Source organism: Neopsephotus bourkii, unplaced genomic scaffold, assembly GCF_033783945.1.
Source record: "Neopsephotus bourkii isolate Nb327-2 ecotype Australia unplaced genomic scaffold, CSIRO-AGI_Nbou_v1 NB_1761, whole genome shotgun sequence".
NCBI lineage: Eukaryota > Metazoa > Chordata > Aves > Psittaciformes > Psittacidae > Neopsephotus > Neopsephotus bourkii.
In genome coordinates this window covers 1,089,516-1,112,629 of record NW_026902235.1, presented here as the reverse complement: position 1 = coordinate 1,112,629, position 23,114 = coordinate 1,089,516, and the positions used below count along the sequence as shown (strand labels likewise).

The 23,114-nt window shown below is 53.8% G+C and overlaps 1 protein-coding gene across 1 annotated transcript in view; it reads right to left on the bottom strand.

Annotated features, from left to right (window-relative positions):
• Positions 1–5,103: 5,103 nt before the first annotated feature.
• The window catches only part of PNPLA7 (patatin like phospholipase domain containing 7), a 124,638-nt gene continuing 106,627 nt past the window's right edge, over positions 5,104–23,114 (bottom strand). Inside the window, exons 32-36 of the mRNA XM_061377964.1 lie at positions 22,564–22,716; positions 17,989–18,096; positions 11,850–11,934; positions 6,538–6,641; positions 5,104–5,888 (exon numbers count right to left, since the gene is read on the bottom strand). Coding sequence (XP_061233948.1) covers positions 5,808–5,888; positions 6,538–6,641; positions 11,850–11,934; positions 17,989–18,096; positions 22,564–22,716 — 531 coding nt within the window. The 3' untranslated portion in view covers positions 5,104–5,807. The remainder of the gene's footprint in view (positions 5,889–6,537; positions 6,642–11,849; positions 11,935–17,988; positions 18,097–22,563; positions 22,717–23,114) is intronic.

The following is a 23,114-nucleotide window of genomic DNA, read 5'->3' as shown; positions in this document are numbered from 1 at the left end:
GGATTTTACAGCCCCCAATGTCTCAGTGCCGTGGCTGAGGCACGGAGCAGCAGCAGCTGGGAGGTGCCAAGTGGGGCCGGCGTCACCCAGCTCTGCAGCAAGGGGGAAGGTCACGCACCAGCCACTTCCAGCTCATTTGATGCCTAAACTGGGAGGGGGACAGCAGCAGCATCCTGGCACACACCGGGGCCAGCCCCACGCCAGCGGGATCGGGGAAAGCAAGGGAATAAAGGAGCCAAGGACAACAGAGCCGCCACACGTGTCCTCACCACATCCAGCCACCAAGAGCCAACGCAGGGCCCAGCCTGGGCACATCCCCACTCCCAGAGCAGGAACATCCTCCCTGGCAATGGCAGCCGCCGCATGCCCCTGCCCCGAGGCAGCGTGGAAGCCGCTGTGAGAAGGCGGTTCAGGACTCGGGCACGAGGAGGGGGATGCGCCCATGTCCAAGGTGCAGGGAGAGGGTTGTATGGGGTGCGGATGCAGGCTCAGGCTCAGGCAGCACCAGCAAGCCGAGCATCCTGCGCCTGCTGGGCACAGAGCACCCTGGCAGCCAACACCAGGGGCAAACGGGGCGTTTGGGGTCACCCCCGAGCACCCTCGGTGGCGCAGGCAGCAGGACCGTGCTCACGCAGAGCACAGCGCTCACCCCTTCGGGCCCAGGAACACGCAGGAGGTCAGGGCTGCTCGAGGACGGCCCCAGCCTGACCGACACATCCCGGGGGGGCGGCGCATCCTGTCCCGCGCGCCCTCATCGAGGGAAAAGGAGCCGTCTGTGGGGCATTGAAAAGGGACGCACGCTGGGGGCTCCCCCTGAGCCACGCTGCGCTCTGCGGGAGTGCGATCCCAGGGCTCTGCTGCTCCTGCGAGGACAGCACCGCCCGCGGGGCTCATCCTGCCCCCCCCGACAGAGCGCCAGGAGCAGCAGCACCAGCCCTGTTCCTACCGCGTTGGCACCAGCTCCTGCCCGGGGCTCGCTCTGCACCGCGGCCGCACTGCCCCGAGGCGTCACGGATAAACCTCTGCGCTGCCGGGGCTGGGGCGCGGCTGCTTCCTGACGGGAGCACATTCCCGGCTGCGGCCCCCCGATGGGTTGAGGCTCAGTTAGAGCCCTCCCTGCTCGTGCTGGCCCCAGTGAGAGCCAATGACCTGGGAAATGGCACCCAGGTGCTAAGTGAGGCTCAGCCCCAGCTGCATCCCCGGCCCTGGAAACGCTGCTCGGGGCTGCAGTGTGTCTGGGAGCAGCTCTGCTCTGGAGCCAGGCTGAGAGAGCTGGGCTGGGGCAGCCTGGAGAAGAGAAGGCTCCTGAAGGGGAGACCTCAGAGCAGCTCCAGTGCCTAAAGGGGCTGCAGGAAAGCTGGAGAGGGGCTTGGGACAAGGGCCTGTAGGGACAGGCCAAGGGGAATGGCTTGAACCTGCCAGAGGGGAGACTGAGCTGAGCTCTTAGGCAGAAGCTCTTCCCTGTGAGGGTGCTGAGGCGCTGGCACAGGGTGCCCAGAGAAGCTGTGGCTGCCCCATCCCTGGCAGTGCTCAAGGCCAGGTTGGACACAGGGGCTTGGAGCAAGCTGCTCCAGTGGAAGGGGTCCATATTAAAAACCCAAATTAGGGCCATTGGGAAAAAGGAGTCAGACCCCCCTTGACCCGAAAGAGGGGATGGGGACAAGGAGCACGGATACAAACCCCAGCAGCCTGACGGGAGGGGGGTTACCCATCAGCCAGGGAGGACGCCGGTGGGAGTCTGTGCCCCAGCACCCCCAAAAGCCCCATCACAAAATCACCTTCCCCAAACATCACCTCAGCAACCCAAGGCTCCTGCTCTGCATCCATGCTCCCATGGTGGCCGCGCGCATCCCGTGGCCGTGTCCCTCAGGGTGGCAGCGCCGTGGGCTCAGCCCAGCCCCGCGGGGCCCTGCGGGAGGGGAGGGCATTTACTGCTCCTCCTGTGCTGGTTTTACTTCCAGCTCTTCCTCACAGGCCCGCGAGTGGAGCCCAGCGGCCGGCAAAGCCCCCGCACCTCGCCGGCAGAAGCAGCCCTCAGGCGGCACGCGGGGAAGCTCGCCCGGTGCGGGCTCGGGGAGCCCGAGTAAATGGGATGGGCTCGGTGCTGGAGCAAACGGCCCGGGGGCTGCAGGGGCACAGCCGGCTCCAGGTGGGCACAAACCTGAGCCCCCGCAGCGGGAGGATCACAAAGTGCCCCGCGTGAGCCAGGGCCCCGCAGCACAGCCCCAGCTCTGCCCCTGCCCGGGGACGGCTTGCACAGGGGTTTCCATGGGCAGCAGCGGTTTGTGCATCCCAAACCCCGCCGGTGCTGGCAGCAGGAGCCCAACAGCTCACAGGGCCGTGATAACAAAGCAGCTGCATCCTGGAATGGGTTGGGTTGGAAGGGAGCTTAAAGCTCCTCCAGCTCCAACCCCTACCACAGGCAGGGACCCCTTCCACTGGAGCAGCTTGCTCCAAGCCCCTGTGTCCAACCTGGCCTTGAGCACTGCCAGGGATGGGGCAGCCACAGCTGCTCTGCTTGGAGGGACTCAGCCCTCTTTAAGCTTGTCCTGCTGCACATCCATCACTGAAAGCTCAGTCAAGGCTCTACCCCTGCAATGGGCAACCCTCGGACAATGGCTTTAAGGGAACCTTTCCCACCACAGCCGCTGCTCACAGCCACCGTTCTCAGGACCTTGCTCCGATCCTGCCTCACGTTTGGCCTTGGCTGGCATCAGGCTGATTGCAGGAAGAAGCTCTGTGCCTTCTGCACCCGAGGTGAAACCTTCAGGCCTCAGTGAGGCCGGCTGCACCCAGCTGCTGGTCAGCCTTCCTGCTTTAGGGGATGTCACACAGCAGTCGGGGGGGCTTCCAGCTGAACCCAGCACCCGGCAGGCACCGGGACAGCAGGAAAGGCTCCTCCAAAGCACCTCCTCCTGCTCGTTCCCAGCAAGCAGCAATGGCAGCAGCATCACTGGGGAGCCAGGCTGTGGAGGGGTGACCCAGCAGCGACTCCTTGGCACAGGGCTGGGTGTCCATGGGAGCAGGGGCTGTGTAAAACCCCCAAGCACAGAAGTGCACCCATGAGAGCAGGACCATGGGGATGCACTGGGTGTAAGTGCAGGATGGGGCCGGGCCACCAACAGGACCCTGCATGGGCCGAGCAGGCGCTGGCCATGGCCACAGCAAAGCAAGGTGGGACAAGAGCTTTGCTTTAAAGTTGTACCCTTGTCTTCCATTGCTCTGGAGGAGGCTGTTCCATGTCCAGGGCTCAGCTATGGGGAATGCAGCTTGGGAGGGGAGTTCTGCTCAATTTAGCAGGGACTTCCAGTCTCACATCGCAGGTTATCTTCTGCCTTCACACACCTGAGCTAAGCACCATTTCCCTGTGGAACAGGGCCTAGAGCAAACAGGGGCTCTCATTAGCACCCCAGGAGATCAGTTTTGCTGTGACTCCTTCAGCCAATGCAGCCACCAGCCCAGGAGCTCTATGTGGCTCCAGGAGCAAATCCAGCTGCCGGGAAGCTTGGAGCTGGAATCCACAACTCGGGAATGAGTTACCTGTTTGAGCAGAGGAGAAGAGCCCTGCTGGAACAGCAGAGAGCAACGCAAGAGCTGGGTTCAGGCTGACAGAGCCATCATCCTCCGGCTGACATCACCATCATCAGGCTGACAGAGCCATCATCCGCCGGAAGGGAACCGGTGGTACCCATCCTGCCCAGCGGCTGGCAGAGGGAATGAGCAGACTCGGTTGCTGCTGGGGGAAGCGCAGTGCAGGTGACTGACAAACAAGAACCTGCCCATCACCAGGAGGCTTCATCCAACCTCTGCTGAAGGCACTTTTGTTTCCACGTGTGTCCTTCGAAGCCCACACTGAAACCTTCAAGACTGGATGTAAGGAAGAAGTTCTTTACTGTGAGGGTGCTGAGGCACTGGAATGGGTTGCCCAGGGAAGCTGTGAATGCTCCATCCCTGGCAGTGCTCAAGGCCTGGGTTAGGCTTGGTAAAAGGACCTCAGTCCTCTCTAGGGTTTAGTGTACTCCAGCCCCATTTTGTTTCCCAGGGGAAGGCTCCTGCTCTGTAACCACCGGTAACAGACCCTGAGGGCTCAGGGGTGGCTGCAGCCCCTCAGCAGGATCAGAGCCCAGAACGGTGCTGCTGCTGCAGGAGACGTGCTCAGAGCAGCTCAGCACAGCCCTAAGGTGGCCGCTCACCTCTGCTCGCTCCCCCACTCCCCAGGCTCATCCTGCTGCAGACCCCAGCTCACCCCATATCCAGCCCCAACGGGAAGGGAACTGCTCCAGCCCAGCAGCCAGCCTGTGCTGCACAGGACCGTGGTGGCTCCACCTCCAGTGCAAAAGCCGGGTTCAAGTTTGCTTTGTGAGCATTGATTCATTCCAATATCAGGGAACAACCTCCAGCAGCTGCAGCCTGCTCTGCACAACGGCATCAACCAAAACCTGCCTCAGGACCTGCATGGTCTGGGTGACGGTCATGGATCACTTCCATTGCTTCTGGATGGGCTGGGTCCCTCTGTGAAGACAGCCCTGACCTGAGGCTGTGCCACATAAAGAAAGGGCCTCCGTGGGTAGAGGCTGAACATCCACAGGGATGAACATCCAGAGGGAACCTGATGCAGGGCAGGGAGAGGCAAAGCTCTGCTGTGAGAGGAGGTCAAGCAGAGCAGGTCACACTTTGCAGAGCTCGCAACCACCACAGCCTCCACTGCTGCCACCAAACACGTTTCTGGCCTCCAAGTGGCCCAGCCCAGCCCTGGTCACAGCTGGAGGCATCGCTGCGGTGTCTCAGTGCTTGGGCCGGATGACAAACCCGCTCCAGCAGCAGCACTCAGAGCTGGGCTGAGCAGAAGGGCTCATCTAGAGCAGGGATGAGCTCCTTTACGCTGAGCTGCCGGCAGTGGCAGACATGAGACAAGAGCAGCAAGTGCTGGCACTTGGGAAATGGCCCAGCTCATGTCAGCCCTGCAGGGCACTGGGGATGCCCGTGCTTGGCCATCCAAGTGCCTCCTGCTGCAGTCAGGGGATGGAAGCTGCACGCGCTCCTCTGCAGGTCTGATAGGAGCAGAGCCGATGCTCAGACCCACACAGACACCTCAATCCAGCCAAAGAACTTTATTTCACAGGGCAATTACAGCCAATTGTGATTCCAGTTACCTGTGAGTGAGTGTCAGCTCCATGACCTGTCAGTGAGTGTCCTGCTGGTGGCTCGGGGATACAGGCTCTAGAGCTCCTGTTCACATCAATTCATTTCTTAGGTTTAGATTTCAAGAGCAATACACTGAGGCTGGCTGCTGTCAGAGCTGCTCGGGGCTGAGTCACTGAGGAGTTAATTACAGTTACCTGATCCAGACGAACAGAAAGTGACCTGCAAACCTCTCCCTGTCTCTGGTGCTGCTCCAGCCTTTTCACACATGGGTAATATCCCACTTCTGCACATGGTCAGTTAATATCCTGACACTCTTTGGGCCTTCATAGTAAAAACAGCGACTGGAACATACAGCAGCAGGACTCAAGGCAGCATCGAACTGCACGTCCCCAGCACATGCCCCCTCTGCCCATCTCAGAGTGATGAACCACCGGCTGCCCCACACACCTGCACAGGTGCATGACCCATGTCAGCCACCCTTCACCACAGGGATGGGGCACGATCTGTGCTCAGAGCTGGCAGCTGAATGCCCCAAACCCTGTCTGGAGAAGCACAAAAGCGTAATTTCAACTATAGCAGTGGTTTGGTTTCTTGAAACAGTCACTACTTGTTTGAGGTGCTGGAGGTGGGATGGGAGGTGGCGCTCGGCTCCATCCCCAGCACTACTCCGGCTCTCCCGCGCTGCCCGCCTGGCTGTCTGCACTGGGGAGGCTCCTGCGCTTCCTCAGCTGCATCTCTTCATCCTGAAGGAGGAAAAAGAAAGGGAGCACAAATCCTTTAGCATCCCCTCTGAGCTGGATGAAAGCTGTGCTCTTCCCACCCACCAACCGTCACCCACTGGGGAACAGCCCAACAAATATCGTCTTCGCACCATCCCTTCAGCTCCTCTCTCAATAAACAGAAGACACCTTACGTCCTCTCATGGGCAGCTGTCCAAGCCAGGCACTTTATAGAATCATAGAGACTGCTTTGGGTTAGAAGGGACCCTAAAACTCAACCAGTTCCAACCCCCTGCCCCTCTTCAGGGCAGGTCTGGTTTTCAAGTACTTGCAAGGATGGAGTTTCCACCATCTCTCTACACAGCCTCCTGCAGCTCTTGGCCATGCTCCCAGGGAAACGCCTCCCCTTGCACCCAGTGAGGGTTCCCTTCAGCTCCAGCTGTGTCTGTCACCTCTCGTCATTTTACTGTCCCCCTCTGCTGCTGCCTTCCCCACACCGGGCCAGAGCCTCGCTGCAGCTCCTCTCCTCCCAGCCTCCGCTCTCCAGCCCTGACCCATCTCAGGAGCAAAGCCACGGTGCTGCAGGGCCAGGTTCTGCCACACGCAGCACCGCTGGAGAGGCCTGGCCATGGGGAGCACACGTTTAGTGTCTGCACTGTTTATCTGCTCGTACCGAGTCGGAGTCTTCCTCAGCCTGGTGGCGTGTGAAGTCAATGTAATCATCCTTCTGGATGTCCAGAACTTCCTCCTCGTACTCAGTCTGGTAATCTGACTCATCTGAAGGGGGGAGAGAGAAAAAGCACCGCGTTTAGGCACTGGAGAGAACTGGGAGGGGAATGGGCACAGGGCAAGGTGGCTGCTGAACACCATCAGTGAACTGGGACAGCTCAAACACAGAAACCAGCTCTCCGGCCAGGTCACACAATAACCCATGTCCTCTGTGTGCTGGTGTCCTGGACCCTGCAGCAACAGCAGCAAACTGTCCCTGTTATCCTGGTGGGCACCGGCTGCCCGGCCCAACGGGACACAAGCGCTGGCAGTGGGAGATGCGCCCCAGTGAGTGCTCTCCACAGCACGGTTGCTGTCTCCCACCCATCGGTGCAGACCGGCCCTGAGCCATGACAAGCCATGAGCTCCTGATCCAAACTGCCCTGCACATCACCCACAGCTCACTGGAGACAGGGAGCTGCAGGCACAGGTGAGCTCTTCCTGGTGCAGAGATGATAACTGCGTGTCTCACAACCTCTGGTCCACAGGACACAGTGACATTGACAGCCCCTTCCTCTCCACAGGGGACAATCACTGCTCTCTCTGGTAATCCAGCACATCAGCAGAATTTGGAGAGGCTCAAGAGCTGTGCACACCAAGCACAGCAGTGAGCAGCAGGACACAACACCAAGTGCAGTCCCCAGCACCAAAGCCTGCTCCCAAGGAACAAGGAGTCAATGTCTCAACTCCACCATCAATCACTGCAGACACAATACCTCTTCCAGCACCAGGACATCACTTCAGGATCTGTAGAAGAGACAACAGGAGCCTCACTGCCCACAGGGCTGATTCTCCCCATCAACTCAAGCTCAGTGAATGTGCCCATCACTGGCCCCATGCACCACCAGAAACAACAGCAGGGCCCCATCCCTATGGACACAGATATGGGATGTGCAGACAGCAAACAGCCACCTTCCTCTTGCACACTCTGGAAGTGAGGGTGTTAAAGTGGCAGAAAATCCTCTTTGTGACCCTTGTTCCATGAGCTCAAGCGTGTTCTGTGTTGCTGAAGCATCTCTGGTGCTCAGCCCACCAGCGAGGAGAGTGGCTCGTGTTTAAACCGGATTCTTGATTAAGTATTCCTTTAGGGAACAGTCAGTAGCATCTGCTCCGCGCTGAAGACAACGGCACAGTCTGTTCCACAGCGTCGTCTTTAGCACGAGAACGACGTCCAACTGCCACAGCACGAGGGGAAAACAGTTGGGCTTTTTCTCCACTTTTTAGTTATTTTTCACTGTGGATCAGAGAATTATTGTCAGTTTGTACTAAGCCCACATGGATAAAACACAGCAGAGGACCTGGAAACTCACCTGAGCAGCAACGGGCAGCGCAAACAACAGTGTGAGGTTTACAGCTCCAATAAAACCCGACTGCCATCAAACCCAAACACCTTCATTTCCCAAGCACTGTTCAGCATTAAACAGGTCTTTACAGAGATACCAAAATCAAGAGAGGGGGGTTCCCTTCTCACACCCTTCTCACAGCAGCTCTGGGTGCTGGGGGGCTGGAGGGGAATGGAGACCAGAAGGTGGTCCTGCTGTCCCAACACCATCTCCCAGTGCCCAGCCTCAGGCACTGCTCTGTTACACTACAAACACTCCCAGCAGCACCAAGCAGGACCAAGGGCTCACTGCTCTGCCCCATGTACCAACACCCAAACAGCACAGCCAGGTTCCAGTATAGGCTGGGGAACGACCTGTTAGAGAGCAGTGTAGGGGAGAGGGACCTGGGGGTCCTGGTGAACGACAGGGTGACCATGAGCCCACACTGTGCCCTTGTGGCCAAGAAGGCCAATGGCATCCTGGGGTGTATTAGAAGGGGGGTAGTTAGTAGGTCGAGAGAGGTCCTCCTTCCCCTCTACTCTGCCCTGGTGAGACCTCATCTGGAATATTGTGTCCAGTTCTGGGCCCCTCAGTTTAAGAAGGACAGGGACCTGCTGGAGAGAGTCCAGCGCAGGGCAACTAAGATGATTAAGGGAGTGGAGCATCTCCCTTATGAGGAAAGACTGAGGGAGCTGGGTCTCTATAGTTTGGAGAAGAGGAGATTGAGGGGTGACCTTATTAGTGTATATAAATATATAAAGGGGGAGTGTCACGAGGATGGAGCCAGGCTCTTCTCAGTGGCAAACAATGAAAGGACAAGGGGCAATGGGTACAAACTGGAACACAAGAGGTTCCACTTAAACTTGAGAAGAAACTTCTTCTCAGTGAGGGTGACGGAACACTGGAACAGGCTGCCCAGGGAGGTTGTGGAGTCTCCTTCTCTGGAGACATTCAAAACCCGCCTGGACACGTTCCTGTGTAACCTTATCTAGGTGTTCCTGCTCCGGCAGGGGGATTGGACTAGATGATCTCTTGAGGTCCCTTCCAATCTCTAACATACTGTGATACTGTGAATCGAGCCCACGAGGAGGGGGTTATGCCCCATCACTGCAGGGCACTGCATGCTCCATGCTCTCAGTGTTCCCTGCTCCCAGCAGGAAGGACACAGCCGCACTTCTCACACCAAAGACCTGCTTTGGGATTCTGGAGCTTCAGCATTTCATACACACACACCTCATTTCTGGCCACTTGAAGGAAATGGGTGCTGTGTGCCTACAGGGTTTTTGTCTCAGGAACACTGACAGGCTTCAGTGTGAATCAGGGCACCTGGTAGCTCATCACAACCTAAGGTGCACCAGTGCTACTTGATAACAGTACTTTTAAAGTTAAGAGGGTGACCTAGTGCTGATAACTGAGTCCCCTGAGGGGTCGGGGATGCCTCCTGCACTGCAGAACCAGGCAGCTGACACCACAATTAACACTGCTCTTCCCCAAACCTTTTCACCCAAGTGCCTGTTGCTGCAGTCGTTCTGCTGCGTGACTGGGTCTGCCCCAGCCCCCATGCGCTGCCTCAGCTCATCCTGTTGAGACCGGGGGTGATGGGGACAGCCCAAACCATCCACATGAAACCTGCTGTGGGTATCCCCAAGGAGCCTGCCCAGCCTTGGTAGCTGGGACATCCCTTCTGGTGCGAGTGTGGCCAGGGATGGGCTGAGCCACCCCTGGAGCAGGGCATCCGCGCTCCCCTGCCTGCTGCTGTACAGAACACAAGGGCAGCTGAACAGAGACACAGAACCCCCCCCCTTGAGGGTGTGTTTGGGTGCAGAGCACGGGCACAAACACTGCCGTGGCTCAGCTGCTGCTCACCGGCAGCACTGGCACCCCGGGCCCAGCACAGGGCTTCATCCCACTTCCCTCTATTCCCCCTTCCTGGGGGTCTGTCTCCCTTTTGTTTCTGCAGTCACTGCTCTCAGTTTGCTCAAGAGTGGAGAGGAAACCTCAGTGCTCTCTCCCCCAGAGAAGAGACAACTCCTGCCCCAGAGGCTCCGCCAGCCTCTGCCCACTGGGGCCTTTCACCGCTTGCTCTGATGCTTCCCAGCCCATCAGAACATGAACATTTTCATCTTCTTTCTTCACAACAGAATTACCAACACAACCTCTCCACCCAGCCTGAGACCTGTGCTGTGAATCAGGACAGGCAGAGCCCTTCCAAATCCCTGCAGTCAGAGGCCTCACTCGCAAGGGATCTCTAGGAGGAAAAAAGGTTTCACCCACTTGGACAGTGCCGTGTCACAGCCAACCTACAGGGACACAGCAGTCAGACCATCATCACCATCATCACGAGCAGACAAATGCAGTCACCAGCACGTACAGGAACCATCTGACAGCCACAAGGCTGTTGTCAGGGGGTGTCACCCTCTCCCAGAGCTCTCAAGGGACAGGCCGCTTCCCCCAGAGCTCCTGACACCTCATCCTTTACATTGCCTTGGCAACCCTTTAAAGGGACTTAAACTGCCTGAGAGGCGCTGGCACAGGGTGCCCAGAGAAGCTGTGGCTGCCCCATCCCTGGCAGTGTTCAAGGCCAGGTTGGACACAGGGGCTTGGAGCAAGCTGCTCCAGTGGAAGGGGTCCCTGCCCGTGGCAGGGGTTGGAGCTGGAGGAGCTTTAAGGTCCCTTCCAACACAAACCAGGCTGGGGTTCCATGCTCCTTCTTGCTCCTCTGGAGTCTAAAACCAACAGATTTCAGCATCCATGAGAAGCACGTGGCACCTGCCTGTCCCATCCCAGGTAGCCATACACAGGCCCTCCTTAGCCCAGAATCTGTCACAACTACTTTCTGAGACACACGTCCCTTTGTTACACTGGTGTCCATGGCCTCACCCAGCAGGAAGCAGGTCTTCCTAATGGGGGAGAACGATCAGAACCTGTATCAAGGAGGAAGATCTGTCCCAGTGCATTGGTTAAATCTCAGCAGGTCTCAGTGCCTCTGCCTTAAATAATCATGCTACATGAACTCTTCATCTTTATTCACACTGTTTCAACCACATTTGATTAATACTGTCTTCTTAAGGCATATGATTGCAATTAGCATTTCAAATTACCACAGGGACATCTCTACAAACAGCCACAGATGGGAGGACTGCTAACTTTAGATTTCCCTCGGCAAGAACAAGAATCAGGAGGAGGGGACAGACTGTTTATAAAGAGCTCTAGCACTGGAGATTTCAGGCCTGGGAAGCTCTCATCATTCCAGTCAAGTTCCTGTATGGCACAGGGCATGGATGAGTCACAAGGCACACAATGTACCTTCATGTAAAGATGCAGGTGCTGTTACCTGCTCCTCAGCAGTTCACTAGGGCTCCCTGAAACAGGAGCATACAAAAAGCATAGGAGCCAGTGAGTCACTCCAGATCCTGCTCATGACAGCAGGGAAAATCCCTTCAGTCCAAGCTTGAAATCAGCCTCCTCCCATGCCAGGACATGGATGCAAGAGTGAAGCCATCACAGGTACACAGGCCAGCACAGTGGGGTGCAAACTCATCTTTGCAGGAGTTGCCACATGTGTCACCCCACTCAGATGAGGCAAACTGGAGCAGGGATTGCTCCCACCAGGACCCTGCACTGGACCACACTGGTAATGGGCTGACAGAGGACAGCAAGAACACCTGACTCTGCCAGAGGGTGATGCAGAGGGCCTGGCACACCTCAGGCAGAGGCTCTGGATGAAGCAGGAGACAGCGCTCTGCTGCCTGTGCCCCGCAGTGCCTGGAGCTGCAGAGAGCCCTGAACCACCACTGCTTAGAGCCTGGGGCCATGAAGCAGCCAGAGGTGGCACACAGGGGGGGGAGCATCCACCCCTGCCCTCCCGCAGCACCGCTGGGATCACCCCACTCACCATCTGCCACCGGTGCCTTCACGGGCTCGATCCGGGACACGATTTCTGCCAGGTCCGTGAAGGAGGTGGTGGGACAGGTCACGTTCTGGAAGACAGGGGCAGGGCTTAGGTATGGTAACAAACACACATGGAAACGCAAACAAGTCAGGGCTGCATGAACATGATACTGCACAGACAAAGCTCCAGACACACGAATTCTCCAGTTGCCCCCGCAAGAGCCATTACTCATCAGTGAGTAATTCCTGGAACAACTCTCCTGGTGGCAGAGATGGGATTCCCAAGTGTGAACAGTGGGACAACCTCTAATGGCTCCTTCTCCATCCAAGCAACAACAAGTCTTACTGAAAATTCAGCAAACTATAGAAAAGATCATGAAGACAAGAACTGGAGGCTCTGGTTCAGCACAGACAGTGCTCGTCGGACTTGTCTGTCACCACAAGAGGCACTGGCTGGGCCATGTGCAGCCCAGGGACCTTTTGCCTTCCTTTGGGAGAAGGAGGAGGGCTCAGGTCAGACCCTGCACACGGTCCACCCTGCAAAGATGCTCTGAGAGGCTGCATGGACCAATGGGAGCAGCTGAGCACTGGGGTGAGCAGAACCCACCCAGGGACCCCAGCAAGATGTGCAGCTGGCAGTGCTGCAGTGATGAGCCTGAGGCATGTGCTCCTCCTGCAAGGAGAGGTATTTCCCACTTTAGTTCCTCCTTTCGACAAACCCTTACTATTTTCACTCTGTCTCACCTGAGCAGTGCGTTCAGTGTTCTCTATTTTGAGAAACTGCTTGCTCCATTTCTCCTCTAACAATACACAACTTTAGCATTTAAGACCATTTTGGTCATCCCATGTGCCATGCCCTGAGCAGCCCTACCTGCCCCTGCAGGGCCAGGGACAAAGTCACAGGATGGAAACCTGAACAACTCTCACCTTTCTTTAAACCCAGTGATTTTAATTAGTACAACAACATGTTACTGATGAGAACCTCCCCATGACCCGGCTTCAGTATGCACCTGAGCCCAGAACCGCCCCATGTGCTGGGCTGCACCCCCAGAGTGTGAGCAGCAGCTCAGGGAGGGGATCCTGCCCCTCTGCTGTGCTCTGGGGAGACCCCCCCTGCACTCCTGATCCAGCTCTGGGGCAGCAGCACAAGAGGGACGTGGGACGTGGAGCTGCTGGAGCGAGTGCAGAGGAGGCCATGGAGATGCTGCGAGGGCTGGAGCAGCTCTGCTCTGGAGCCAGGCTGAGAGAGCTGGGCTGGGGCAGCCTGGAGAAGAGAAGGCTCCTGAAGGGGAGACCTTAGAGCAGCTCCAGTGCCTAAAGGGGCTGCAGGAAAGCTGGAGAGGGGCTTGGGACAAGGGCATGTAGGGACAGGCCAAGGGGAATGGCTTGAACCTGCCAGAGGGGAGAATGAGCTGAGCTCTTAGGCAGAAGCTCTTCCCTGTGAGGGTGCTGAGGCGCTGGCACAGGGTGCCCAGAGAAGCTGTGGCTGCCCCATCCCTGGCAGTGTTCAAGGCCAGGTTGGACACAGGGGCTTGGAGCAAGCTGCTCCAGTGGAAGGGGTCCCTGCCTGTGGCAGGAGTTGGAGCTGGAGGAGCTTTAAGGTCCCTTCCAACCCAAACCAGGCTGATTCTATGTCATTGACACCAGGCTGCCAGGAACTGCTGTGACAGTCATTTTTCTAAACACCTAGACCTGCTCATGTGCTTCCACCTGACAGGGCAGTTTGCTTACAGAGGGGTTTTATGAGTAATTCTTTGCTCTTCTGGCAAGAGCACTGACACTATGAATCATGTAGCCTCCGTGGGGGTCACAGCAGAAGCCCATTACAGCTGCAGCAGATTGCTCTCAGTTGACCTTTAATCCATAACTAACTTTTGATGTGATTTAGTACAACTACAGCAAGGTGTGGATCCAGGACAAACATCTGGTGGGGAGCAGGGAACAGAGAAAAGCCCAGAGGGAATTAAACATACCTGTATGGAATGAAACAGCAGTAGCTCAGGACACACTTTAGAACATAAAGAAGTCAGGAAGCTCAGTGTGACCATTAAGGTATCACCAAGAGGGTGAGTCAGGCCTGTCTCATATTGAACATCCAACCTGAATGGTCCCAGTGAGGTGTTTGCGGAAGGTTGTTCCCCAGGACAGGGAAAAAGGCATCTTCATTTTGTGCCATAAGACTGAGGGATATGTGCAAACTGTGGCCACCAAGAGACACAGCACCGTGCCAGGCTGTGGCTCTAGAAACGTGGACTCTTACCGAGCAGACAAAGGAACTGCACAGAGGACTCAGGCAGACACATGCCTGAGCTGTCCTGGGAGCAGGGAGCAGACAGGGACCAGCTTTGGAGGGGATGGGAGTCCAAGGAACTACCTGAACAGCTGAACAAATCCTGCAGCCACCATCACCAAAAGGTGATTCAGGAGAACCACCACCAGCTCACATGGGTAGGAAGGAATCCCAAGTGTGACCATACCCATGGAAGCATCCGTCACTGTCACACAGATGACCCCCACGTAGGCCAGCTGGAGGATGAGGCAGCTGCACCCCAAAGTCTCAGCACTGAGACTGGAACAACTCCTGGGAAACCAGGTGCCTTCCCACACTCATCTGATGCTTTGCCAACAGGAATTCAGTGTTTAAGCCCTGCCTCTTACTACTTTTAAGGACTAAACCACACTCCATCAGTTAACACCAGGCAAAGAAGTGTCTCAAATTCATTTGAAACCTACTCCAAATCCTTTCTGCTCCTATTTTCTTTTTCCAAGGCCGAAACTATCCTCTTTGGTACCATCTTTATTAAACAAATTAGAGAAGACAGTTCCTACTGTAGTCTGCTGGATTATATTTAACTTTGACTATGAATAACACTTCAATAGTCAAAACCTCCCCAAGGAGATCCAATTAACAGCACTGAATTATTCTGTTCTGGGGCAGAGTAAGGGCCGTTCAAGTGAAGTTTATGTAAGGTTCCTGTTGCTTGTGTCTTCAGCATTTGCATTTTGGAGACAAGATAAAAGGGACTGAATGATGAAAGCAAAGGAAAAGCATCTCAGTGATTAAATACTGGAGGTTTCAGGTAAAAATTCCACGCTTACAACATGGAAACAAGATGATAAGAAACTGCTCAGCTCACTCAGACACTGAACGCGCCGGAAATAGCTGAAGAACTAAAATATATAAAGCATCAAAACCTTTGCTAATGAAAGGCAAGTTAAAAATATCAGCTGTTATCCTGGGAAGACAGCAGAGCTAAAGGACTTAACTGCCTCTAATGGACTACCAAAAAAGAGACAGCCACCCCAGTGGGAGCTACAGAACTTGCTGTTGAAACTAAAGTTTACTGAAACAGAAGTCAGATGAAAAAAGCAGTGAACACTTTCTGCCTTGGTACCAAGTGCACACAGAAACACAATGACAGGCTACAGCTACGATGAATACGTGACATATTTGATATCCAGGGCAGGTGAAGGGCCCTTGGGTTTTATAAAGTAGGGTAAACTGTGACAAATGTAAAACATGCTGCTTGATGCATGACTGTAACATCGTGATTCAACTGAAATATCAGCCTGAATTTCTGTATCTCACATAATGGACCATTTAAAAAAGTCTTATTTAAAAGAAGCATTTGTTACAGCAATGAGTATGTTTGAGCTTGTTACCAGCTTGTGATAGAAAGTACAGGATGAAATTAGAGGCTGAGAGAGCTGGGCTGGGGCAGCCTGGAGAAGAGAAGGCTCCTGAAGGGGAGACCTTAGAGCAGCTCCAGTGCCTAAAGGGGCTGCAGGAAAGCTGGAGAGGGGCTTGGGACAAGGACCTGTAGGGACAGGCCAAGGGGAATGGCTTGAACCTGCCAGAGGGGAGACCGAGCTGAGCTCTTAGGCAGAAGCTCTTCCCTGTGAGGGTGCTGAGGCGCTGGCACAGGGTGCCCAGAGAAGCTGTGGCTGCCCCATCCCTGGCAGTGCTCAAGGCCAGGTTGGACACAGGGGCTTGGAGCAAGCTGCTCCAGTGGAAGGGGTCCCTGCCCGTGGCAGGGGTTGGAGCTGGAGGAGCTTTAAGGAACCTTTCAACCCAAACCATTCTATGATTCTATGAAATAGGAATATGAAAACATTTCTGAGACAGAGTTTTTTCCCATGACTTCTCCTTATGACTATTAATACACAAAATCAAACACATACCAGCTTACAATTAGTCTGAACACAAGGTGTCAGTGGCAGGACTGGGACTCATCTTCTGCAGCTCATTCTAAAGTACCTCCTAGTCCAGGTCATCTTCCCAGTAAGAAATAACAAGTTTCGGGGCTCCCCAGCCTACTTGGATGTCCAACTGGTTTCCCACAAAGCTCAGTCCCTTTGTGATCCTCCCAGAGCCACTCACCCTGCCAGGCAGCTTGGGTAAGATTCATCTGATGACAGCAAGTCGCCAGCATTAGTCCCCTTGGCTCCCTTCACACACACAGGAGCTGGAGCTGAGGGTGCCATTCATCTTATCCCAGTGGAGCCACTTCCACTTCATCAAGTGACTCACACCATACAGAGGTGACAAATGTGTGTCTAAGTGCAACCAGCTCAGATGTGGGTGTCATCTACCTCTCATTGCTGTGCTAATGTCCGTATATGCAAGCACTGCTCTTCCTCATGCTGTCTCACTCCCAGCCAAGTGTCCTACCACCCATCTCTGGAAGAGCTGCAAATCCTCAACGTCATTTTTCACCTCTATTGACTGTCCTTAGTGAAGGCTCACTACAGTTATGGTACATTTTGGCAAGCAGTTAAAATATTACTGCTCATTTCCCCAGCTGCAGAAGATGATAAAGATGAATTACTGGGTAAAACACGAAGCCTTTGTGGCACTTGGGATTTAGATCAGAAGAATTCAAAGGTGGGTAAGGGTAATATGCCAATATATTACAATGTTGTACCCAAGCCCTCAAAAAGGTGATAACTGCTTCATAAAAACAAGTGAAACTTCCCCACCAAGAAATTCAGCCAGCTCACTGAGTTAAACCCAACACTAGAGCCCAACCTCAATCCTTCAACTGTAAAACCAAGACATTTTTATCCCACTTTTGAGTAGATATCTTAATGGGACTAAAACCACACAGCAACACCAACTAGCCTGTAGATTTACCATAATCATAATGTGTCATTAACTGCTCGGATGGCATGAAAGACAGCACTGCAAGCTGCTGCAGAGCCTTGAATGACAGTTCCTCAAAAAGCCTTTTCTAGTAGAGGACTGAGGAAGAAAAGCAACAGAGCAAGAAGCCTACAGCCTTGCAGGGTTTTAGCTCTTGGCTACAACCACCTCTCCAGCAGGGGGTTTAAGCCAAGGAAGCATCTGAGAACTATTCGAGTCACATCCTGAAAGCCAACAATGGCCAAGATCAATGCCAGTGATCCCAATTTGTGTCCTCTGTGACAAGGACTGCGGACACACACAGTGAAGAAGTGAAAAGTGCACATGTAAACACATACACATCAGTTACATGTATCAGAAAATGCTGGTGACTGGTGAACATCCTGCTTGGTGCTGAGGCGCTGGCACAGCGTGCCCAGAGAAGCTGTGGCTGCCCCATCCCTGGCAGTGCTCAAGGCCAGGTTGGACACAGGGGCTTGGAGCAAGCTGCTCCAGTGGAAGGGGTCCCTGCTCGTGGCCGGGGCTGGAACTGGATGAGCTTTAAGGCCCCTTCCAACACAAACCAGGCTGGAATTCTGTGACTCCTTCAAAGATACCTGTGCTGTGAATGGTTCCAGGTTATAAACCAGGTATGAAGATCCTTTTAGAATGAAATAGCAACATAAGAGCTGCCCTACAGATTGCAGATCAGTTCAAGGGGTTTCCAAGACCCCATTGTACTTGCTGAGGCCTGTACAGGCAGACATCAGAGCCTGGGCTGTGGCAAGAGCCCAATCTGGCCACTTGTAGCTGATGGCTGGAGAAGTGCAGGATGTGGTTCAAGGGAAGAAGTTTGAAAAACGGGTATCTTCTCTCGTCTGAAATACAAGTTTTAGCTAATACAAGCCTGCTCATAATACAGACTGGAAGCCATCAGTCATTGTCTTTCATACCCCTGGGCAGCTGCTCTGCAGCACACAATCCGGTGTGAATCAATAGTGCATTAAACCCCAACACTTACATCAGTTTTGGACTTGCGAGTCTCTTGCCTGTCTCTCAGCATCTTGTCAAGGACTCCACTCCTGCACCAGACATTAAACACGGTTTTCCCATGCTGATATCCCACCTCCTGGAAAAAAGAGAGTCAGGGAAAAAAATTAATAACTAAAAAAAGACATTGTGTCACATCATCTGCAAATTAGAAGGAAATCCAGATGTTTAGCCCAAGGCCAGGATGTACTATTGCTACCTTCCAGCCTCAGCTACATGAGCTGTTCAGCCTAAGAAATAAAGGGAATGATCTAGCAAACAAGGTGCTATTTTAAGTCCAAGCACTCCCCTGACCTTTCATGGCACACAGGATGCAATGAAAAGTGCTGCCTGACACAACTATTTTTACAGCAGTGGCTTCCAGCAGGCTGCTCACTGAGTAATGTCTTATAAAGAGACCCTCAGAACACGCATGTCACCCTTCCAGTACTGCTCGCTCTTTGGAAAAGGTAACAACACAAATTAATTTGTGTCTTCTCCCTTCTTATTTCAAGAAGAGCCAAGAAAAGAAGGTCACCTGGTCCCAAAATCTCTTGTGATAAGTTAAGCCAGGCAGCAAGGAACATGCAAGTGTCAGTTCCCTGGAGCAGAAATAATGGCACATGGACATCATCAAACCCAAAACCCCCCACACTCCTCTAACTGAAAAGTATAAACTAACTTGCACTTGGAACAACAGCGAGGCCAGAGGAGGCCATGGAGATGCTGCGAGGGCTGGAGCAGCTCTGCTCTGGAGCCAGGCTGAGAGAGCTGGGCTGGGGCAGCCTGGAGAAGAGAAGGCTCCTGAAGGGGAGACCTTAGAGCAGCTCCAGTGCCTAAAGGGGCTGCAGGAAACCTGGAGAGGGGCTTGGGACAAGGGCCTGTAGGGAGAGGCCAAGGGGAATGGCTTGAACCTGCCCGAGGGGAGACTGAGCTGAGCTCTTAGGCAGAAGCTCTTCCCTGTGAGGGTGCTGGGGCGCTGGCACAGGGTGCCCAGAGAAGCTGTGGCTGCCCCATCCCTGGCAGTGCTCAAGGCCAGGTTGGACACAGGGGCTTGGAGCAAGCTGCTCCAGTGGAAGGGGTCCATATTCAAAACCCAAATTAGGGCCATTGGGAAAAAGGAGTCAGACCCCCCTTGACCCGAAAGAGGGGATGGGGACAAGGAGCACGGATACAAACCCCAGCAGCCTGATGGGAAGGGAGTTACCCATCAGCCAGGGAGGATGCCGGTGGGAGTCTGTGCCCCAGCACCCCCAAAATCATGAGCTTTAAGGTTCCTTCCAACACAAACCATGCTGGGATTCTAATAATATGGCACTGCATGGGAACATGCATGGGAGGCACTGCATGGGAACAACTGGAAAAATGAACAGATTGCTCAAGATTTTACTCTCTTTCTAACAAGATGGCAGAAATGATGTTGAAAATCTCATCAAAAAGATGGAGCCGCAGGTGACAGGAGTCCTGCATCCTATTTCCAGCTCCAGTGCTGGCAGCACACACTGTATCTCAGGCTTGCGTGGCAACTCTGAGTGCTGGAAGCAGCCTTGGGTGAGCTGTTGCTGCCTCCCCTCTGATTTTTGGACCCAGGTTCAAAGCAGGGGAGGCACACAGGCTAGAATCCACCTCTTGTCATGTATCACAGCTTCTCAGCTCATGGTGGATGTCATTACTCAGGAGGAAATGGACCTGACAGATCTACAGCTGGCTACATCAGATCCAAAATCACCATGAGAACCTGAGCTTTGGGAAAGGAGAGACATGCAGCTGATGTCACTCTAAGCTGATCCAGAAGAGAGGTTTCTACAGGAAAAGGGGACTGCTGCTCTTCTGAACATGCTGAATGGTTATATGGTGCTCACTTCTATTTCATGTGAGATCCAGATATACAGCTGAAACTAAAACCCCTACTACTTCCTAACCTGTAACAATGAAGGAGTGTGGAGATTGCCCTTTCCTTTAAGGTCAGCATAGCTTGAAGTTGCCCTGTGGACAATGGTTATTTAGCTACAATGCAGGGAATGAAACCCCAGGAGGTGCTGCCCCTCCGTATCTGCAGTGTCCTGTGCCAAGGACTTGCTCACAGACAGTGACATAGAATCACAGAATCATAGAATAGTTAGGGTTGGAAAGGACCTTTCAACCCCCCTGCCATGGGCAGGGACACCTCACACTAAACCATCTCACCCAAGGCTCCGTCCAACCTGGCCTTGAACACTGCCAGGGATGGAGCATTCACAGCTTCCCTGGGCAACCCATTCCAGTGCCTCAACACCCTTACAGTAAAGAACTTCTTCCTTATATCCAATCTAAACTTCCCCTGTTTAAGTTTGGACCCGTTACCCTTTGTCCTATCACTACAGTCCCTAATGAAGAGTCCCTCCCCAGCATCCCTATAGGCCCCCTTCAGATACTGGAAGGCTGCTATGAGGTCTCCACGCAGCCTTCTCTTCTCCAGGCTGAACAGCCCCAACTTTCTCAGCCTGTCTTCATATGGGAGGTGCTCCAGTCCCCTGATCATCCTCGTGGCCTCCTCTGGACTTGTTCCAACAGTTCCATGTCTTTTTTATGTTGAGGACACCAGAACTGCACACAATACTCCAAGTGAGGTCTCACGAGAGCAGAGTAAAGGGGCAGGATCACCTCCTTCGACCTGCTGGTCACGCTCCTTTTGATGCAGCCCAGGATACGGTTGGTTTCTGGGCTGCAAGCGCACACTGAAGCCGGCTCATGTTCATTTTCTCATTGACCAGCACCCCCAAGTCCTTCTCCTTGGGCTGCTCTGAATCTCTTCTCTGCCCAGCCTGTAGCTGTGCCTGGGATTGCTCCAACCCAGGTGTAGGACCTTGCACTTGGCATGGTTAAACTTCATGAGGTTGGCATCAGCCCACCTCACCAGCGTGTCAAGGTCCCTCTGGATGGCATTCCTTCCCTCCAGCGGATCAACCGAACCACACAGCTTGGTGTCATCAGCAAGCTTGCTGAGGGCGCACTCAGTCCCATGTTTCAGAAGCTGCACTTTCCTTAAGTTTTACTCCACTGAGAAAAATTTCCCTGGCCTCTTCAAATCTCTTTAATGACACCAAGTTAGACAGAAACAGAGCAATGATTTGACACTTCACTATCTGTTCCTGTGACGAACTGCTGGACCTGACTGTCAAAACAGCCAGGGCACTCCATCTAGCAAAAGAGGAGCATTTATCAGCCAAGTCTCAGCTCCACTGTTTGCCCAGGAGCTGTGAGACACCAAATATCCTTGATAAAATATTTATATTCGGGAACTCAGCTGGTGGTTTGGAATAGCTGCTGCTTGGTCCCAGGGACTCCCTCAGATGTGAATGTGCAGGGTTTAACTGTATTACTGGTTTTGGTTAGTAATCTGTAAGACCATATCAATATCAAACTTATATCTAACTTAATTCTCCCCTCTTTAAGGCAGAAGCTCTTCCCTGTGAGGGTGCTGAGGCGCTGGCACAGGGTGCCCAGAGAAGCTGTGGCTGCCCCATCCCTGGCAGTGTTCAAGGCCAGGTTGGACACAGGGGCTTGGAGCAAGCTGCTCCAGTGGAAGGGGTCCCTGCCCGTGGCAGGGGTTGGAGCTGGAGGAGCTTTAAGGTCCTCTCCAGGCCAAACCATCCCATGATTCTATGATTCTAAATCAGTCTGCAGCCTAATGAGTATTCACAGAATCCCAGAATATCAGGTATTGTGCAGTATATACCAGAGTATTGTAGTATCACTACATCCATAAAGGAGATGGAGTTAAAGAAAACTGGGTGGGATCCAGCCTAGGAGAAGAGCAAAAGCCCTACAGAAACACCCGAAGATGAAAGAAGCAGGCAGACAATGAAAAGAAACAGTGAAATAACCTCCTTGAGAAGAGACAATGGGCTACAACTGCTCTCATTACCACAAGCTGGGCAGAGATGGTTTTGTCACTCAGACAATTCACTGCACATGTGGGGTCAGTTCTTCCCACGCTGCTTTCTGGTACATAAACAAACAGAACTGAATCCCAGACATGTGTAACCTGGTAATACCCTTTTTACAACGTCCTTCCACTGACCTTGGTGCCATTTTCCTGCTATCAGGTGCAGAGGAATTGTGGATGGTGTGGTTTATTAATAGAAGTGTTGAAACGTTAACTGAGCCAGATATTTTAGCCCTCCACTTCAGTGATTCACAGCCTCCCGTAGACTTCTGCAAATCTTTCATCCAACAACAAGCCACATAATGAAGGGAGAGAAATGACACCATCTGACAAGCCTCAACTGCCCGAAGCAGCTCAGCCAGCCAAGAGTTTTAACCAAGCAGCTTAGCAAGACTTGTGATGAAACAGAATGAGGCAACCCATCCGCTCACAGGCCATTGCATAATGAAGATTGCCAACCAGATTCCTGCTGTTAATCCAACCTCACAGCCATGAAATCATTCTGCAGCATTATTTAGCGTCAATTATTCCCTCTGTGCCAAGTGACTTGCTCTCCAGGCGCCTGGGCACTAACGAGCACCACAGAGCAAGCAGCAGAGCTGAGGAGCAGCAGCACTGCCTTGCCCAGGGTGCACTTACACAGATCTCATCGAACTTGCCGAAGTCCAGCGTGCCGTAGCGGTCGATGGGTGGGCGGATGTACTCGCAGTAGTCGCTGTTCTTCACCATCTCCAGCTGCCGCACGCAGCACACGTACGCCAGGCGTGTCTGGATCTCGGCCATGTTCAGCACCTGCCAACCGGGCCACACACACCACTCAGAATTCCCCCATGGAACATGGTCTCTGTTCACACTGGGGACAAATGAAGTTATCTATCTGTTTGTTTTCCCACAGAAGCCTGATGAAGCCTTCACACATCAGCACCTCCGGCTGCTTCCCAGGCTCCATAACTAACAGAAAAGGAATTGCCTTCAAACAGACTGCTGCAGCTCAAGGTTGAACCAAGTCTTTCATTCCAAGACATAGCAGTACCTTAAGAGGCAGACCTGTGCTGAGGTGAGGGGCACAGTGATCCTTCAACACATGTAGAAATCAGTGATGTTCTCTACAGCACCATGGCAGAGGTTTCACAGGATGGCTGAGGTTGTCAGGGACCTCTCAAGATCAACCAGCCCAACCCCTCTGGCTC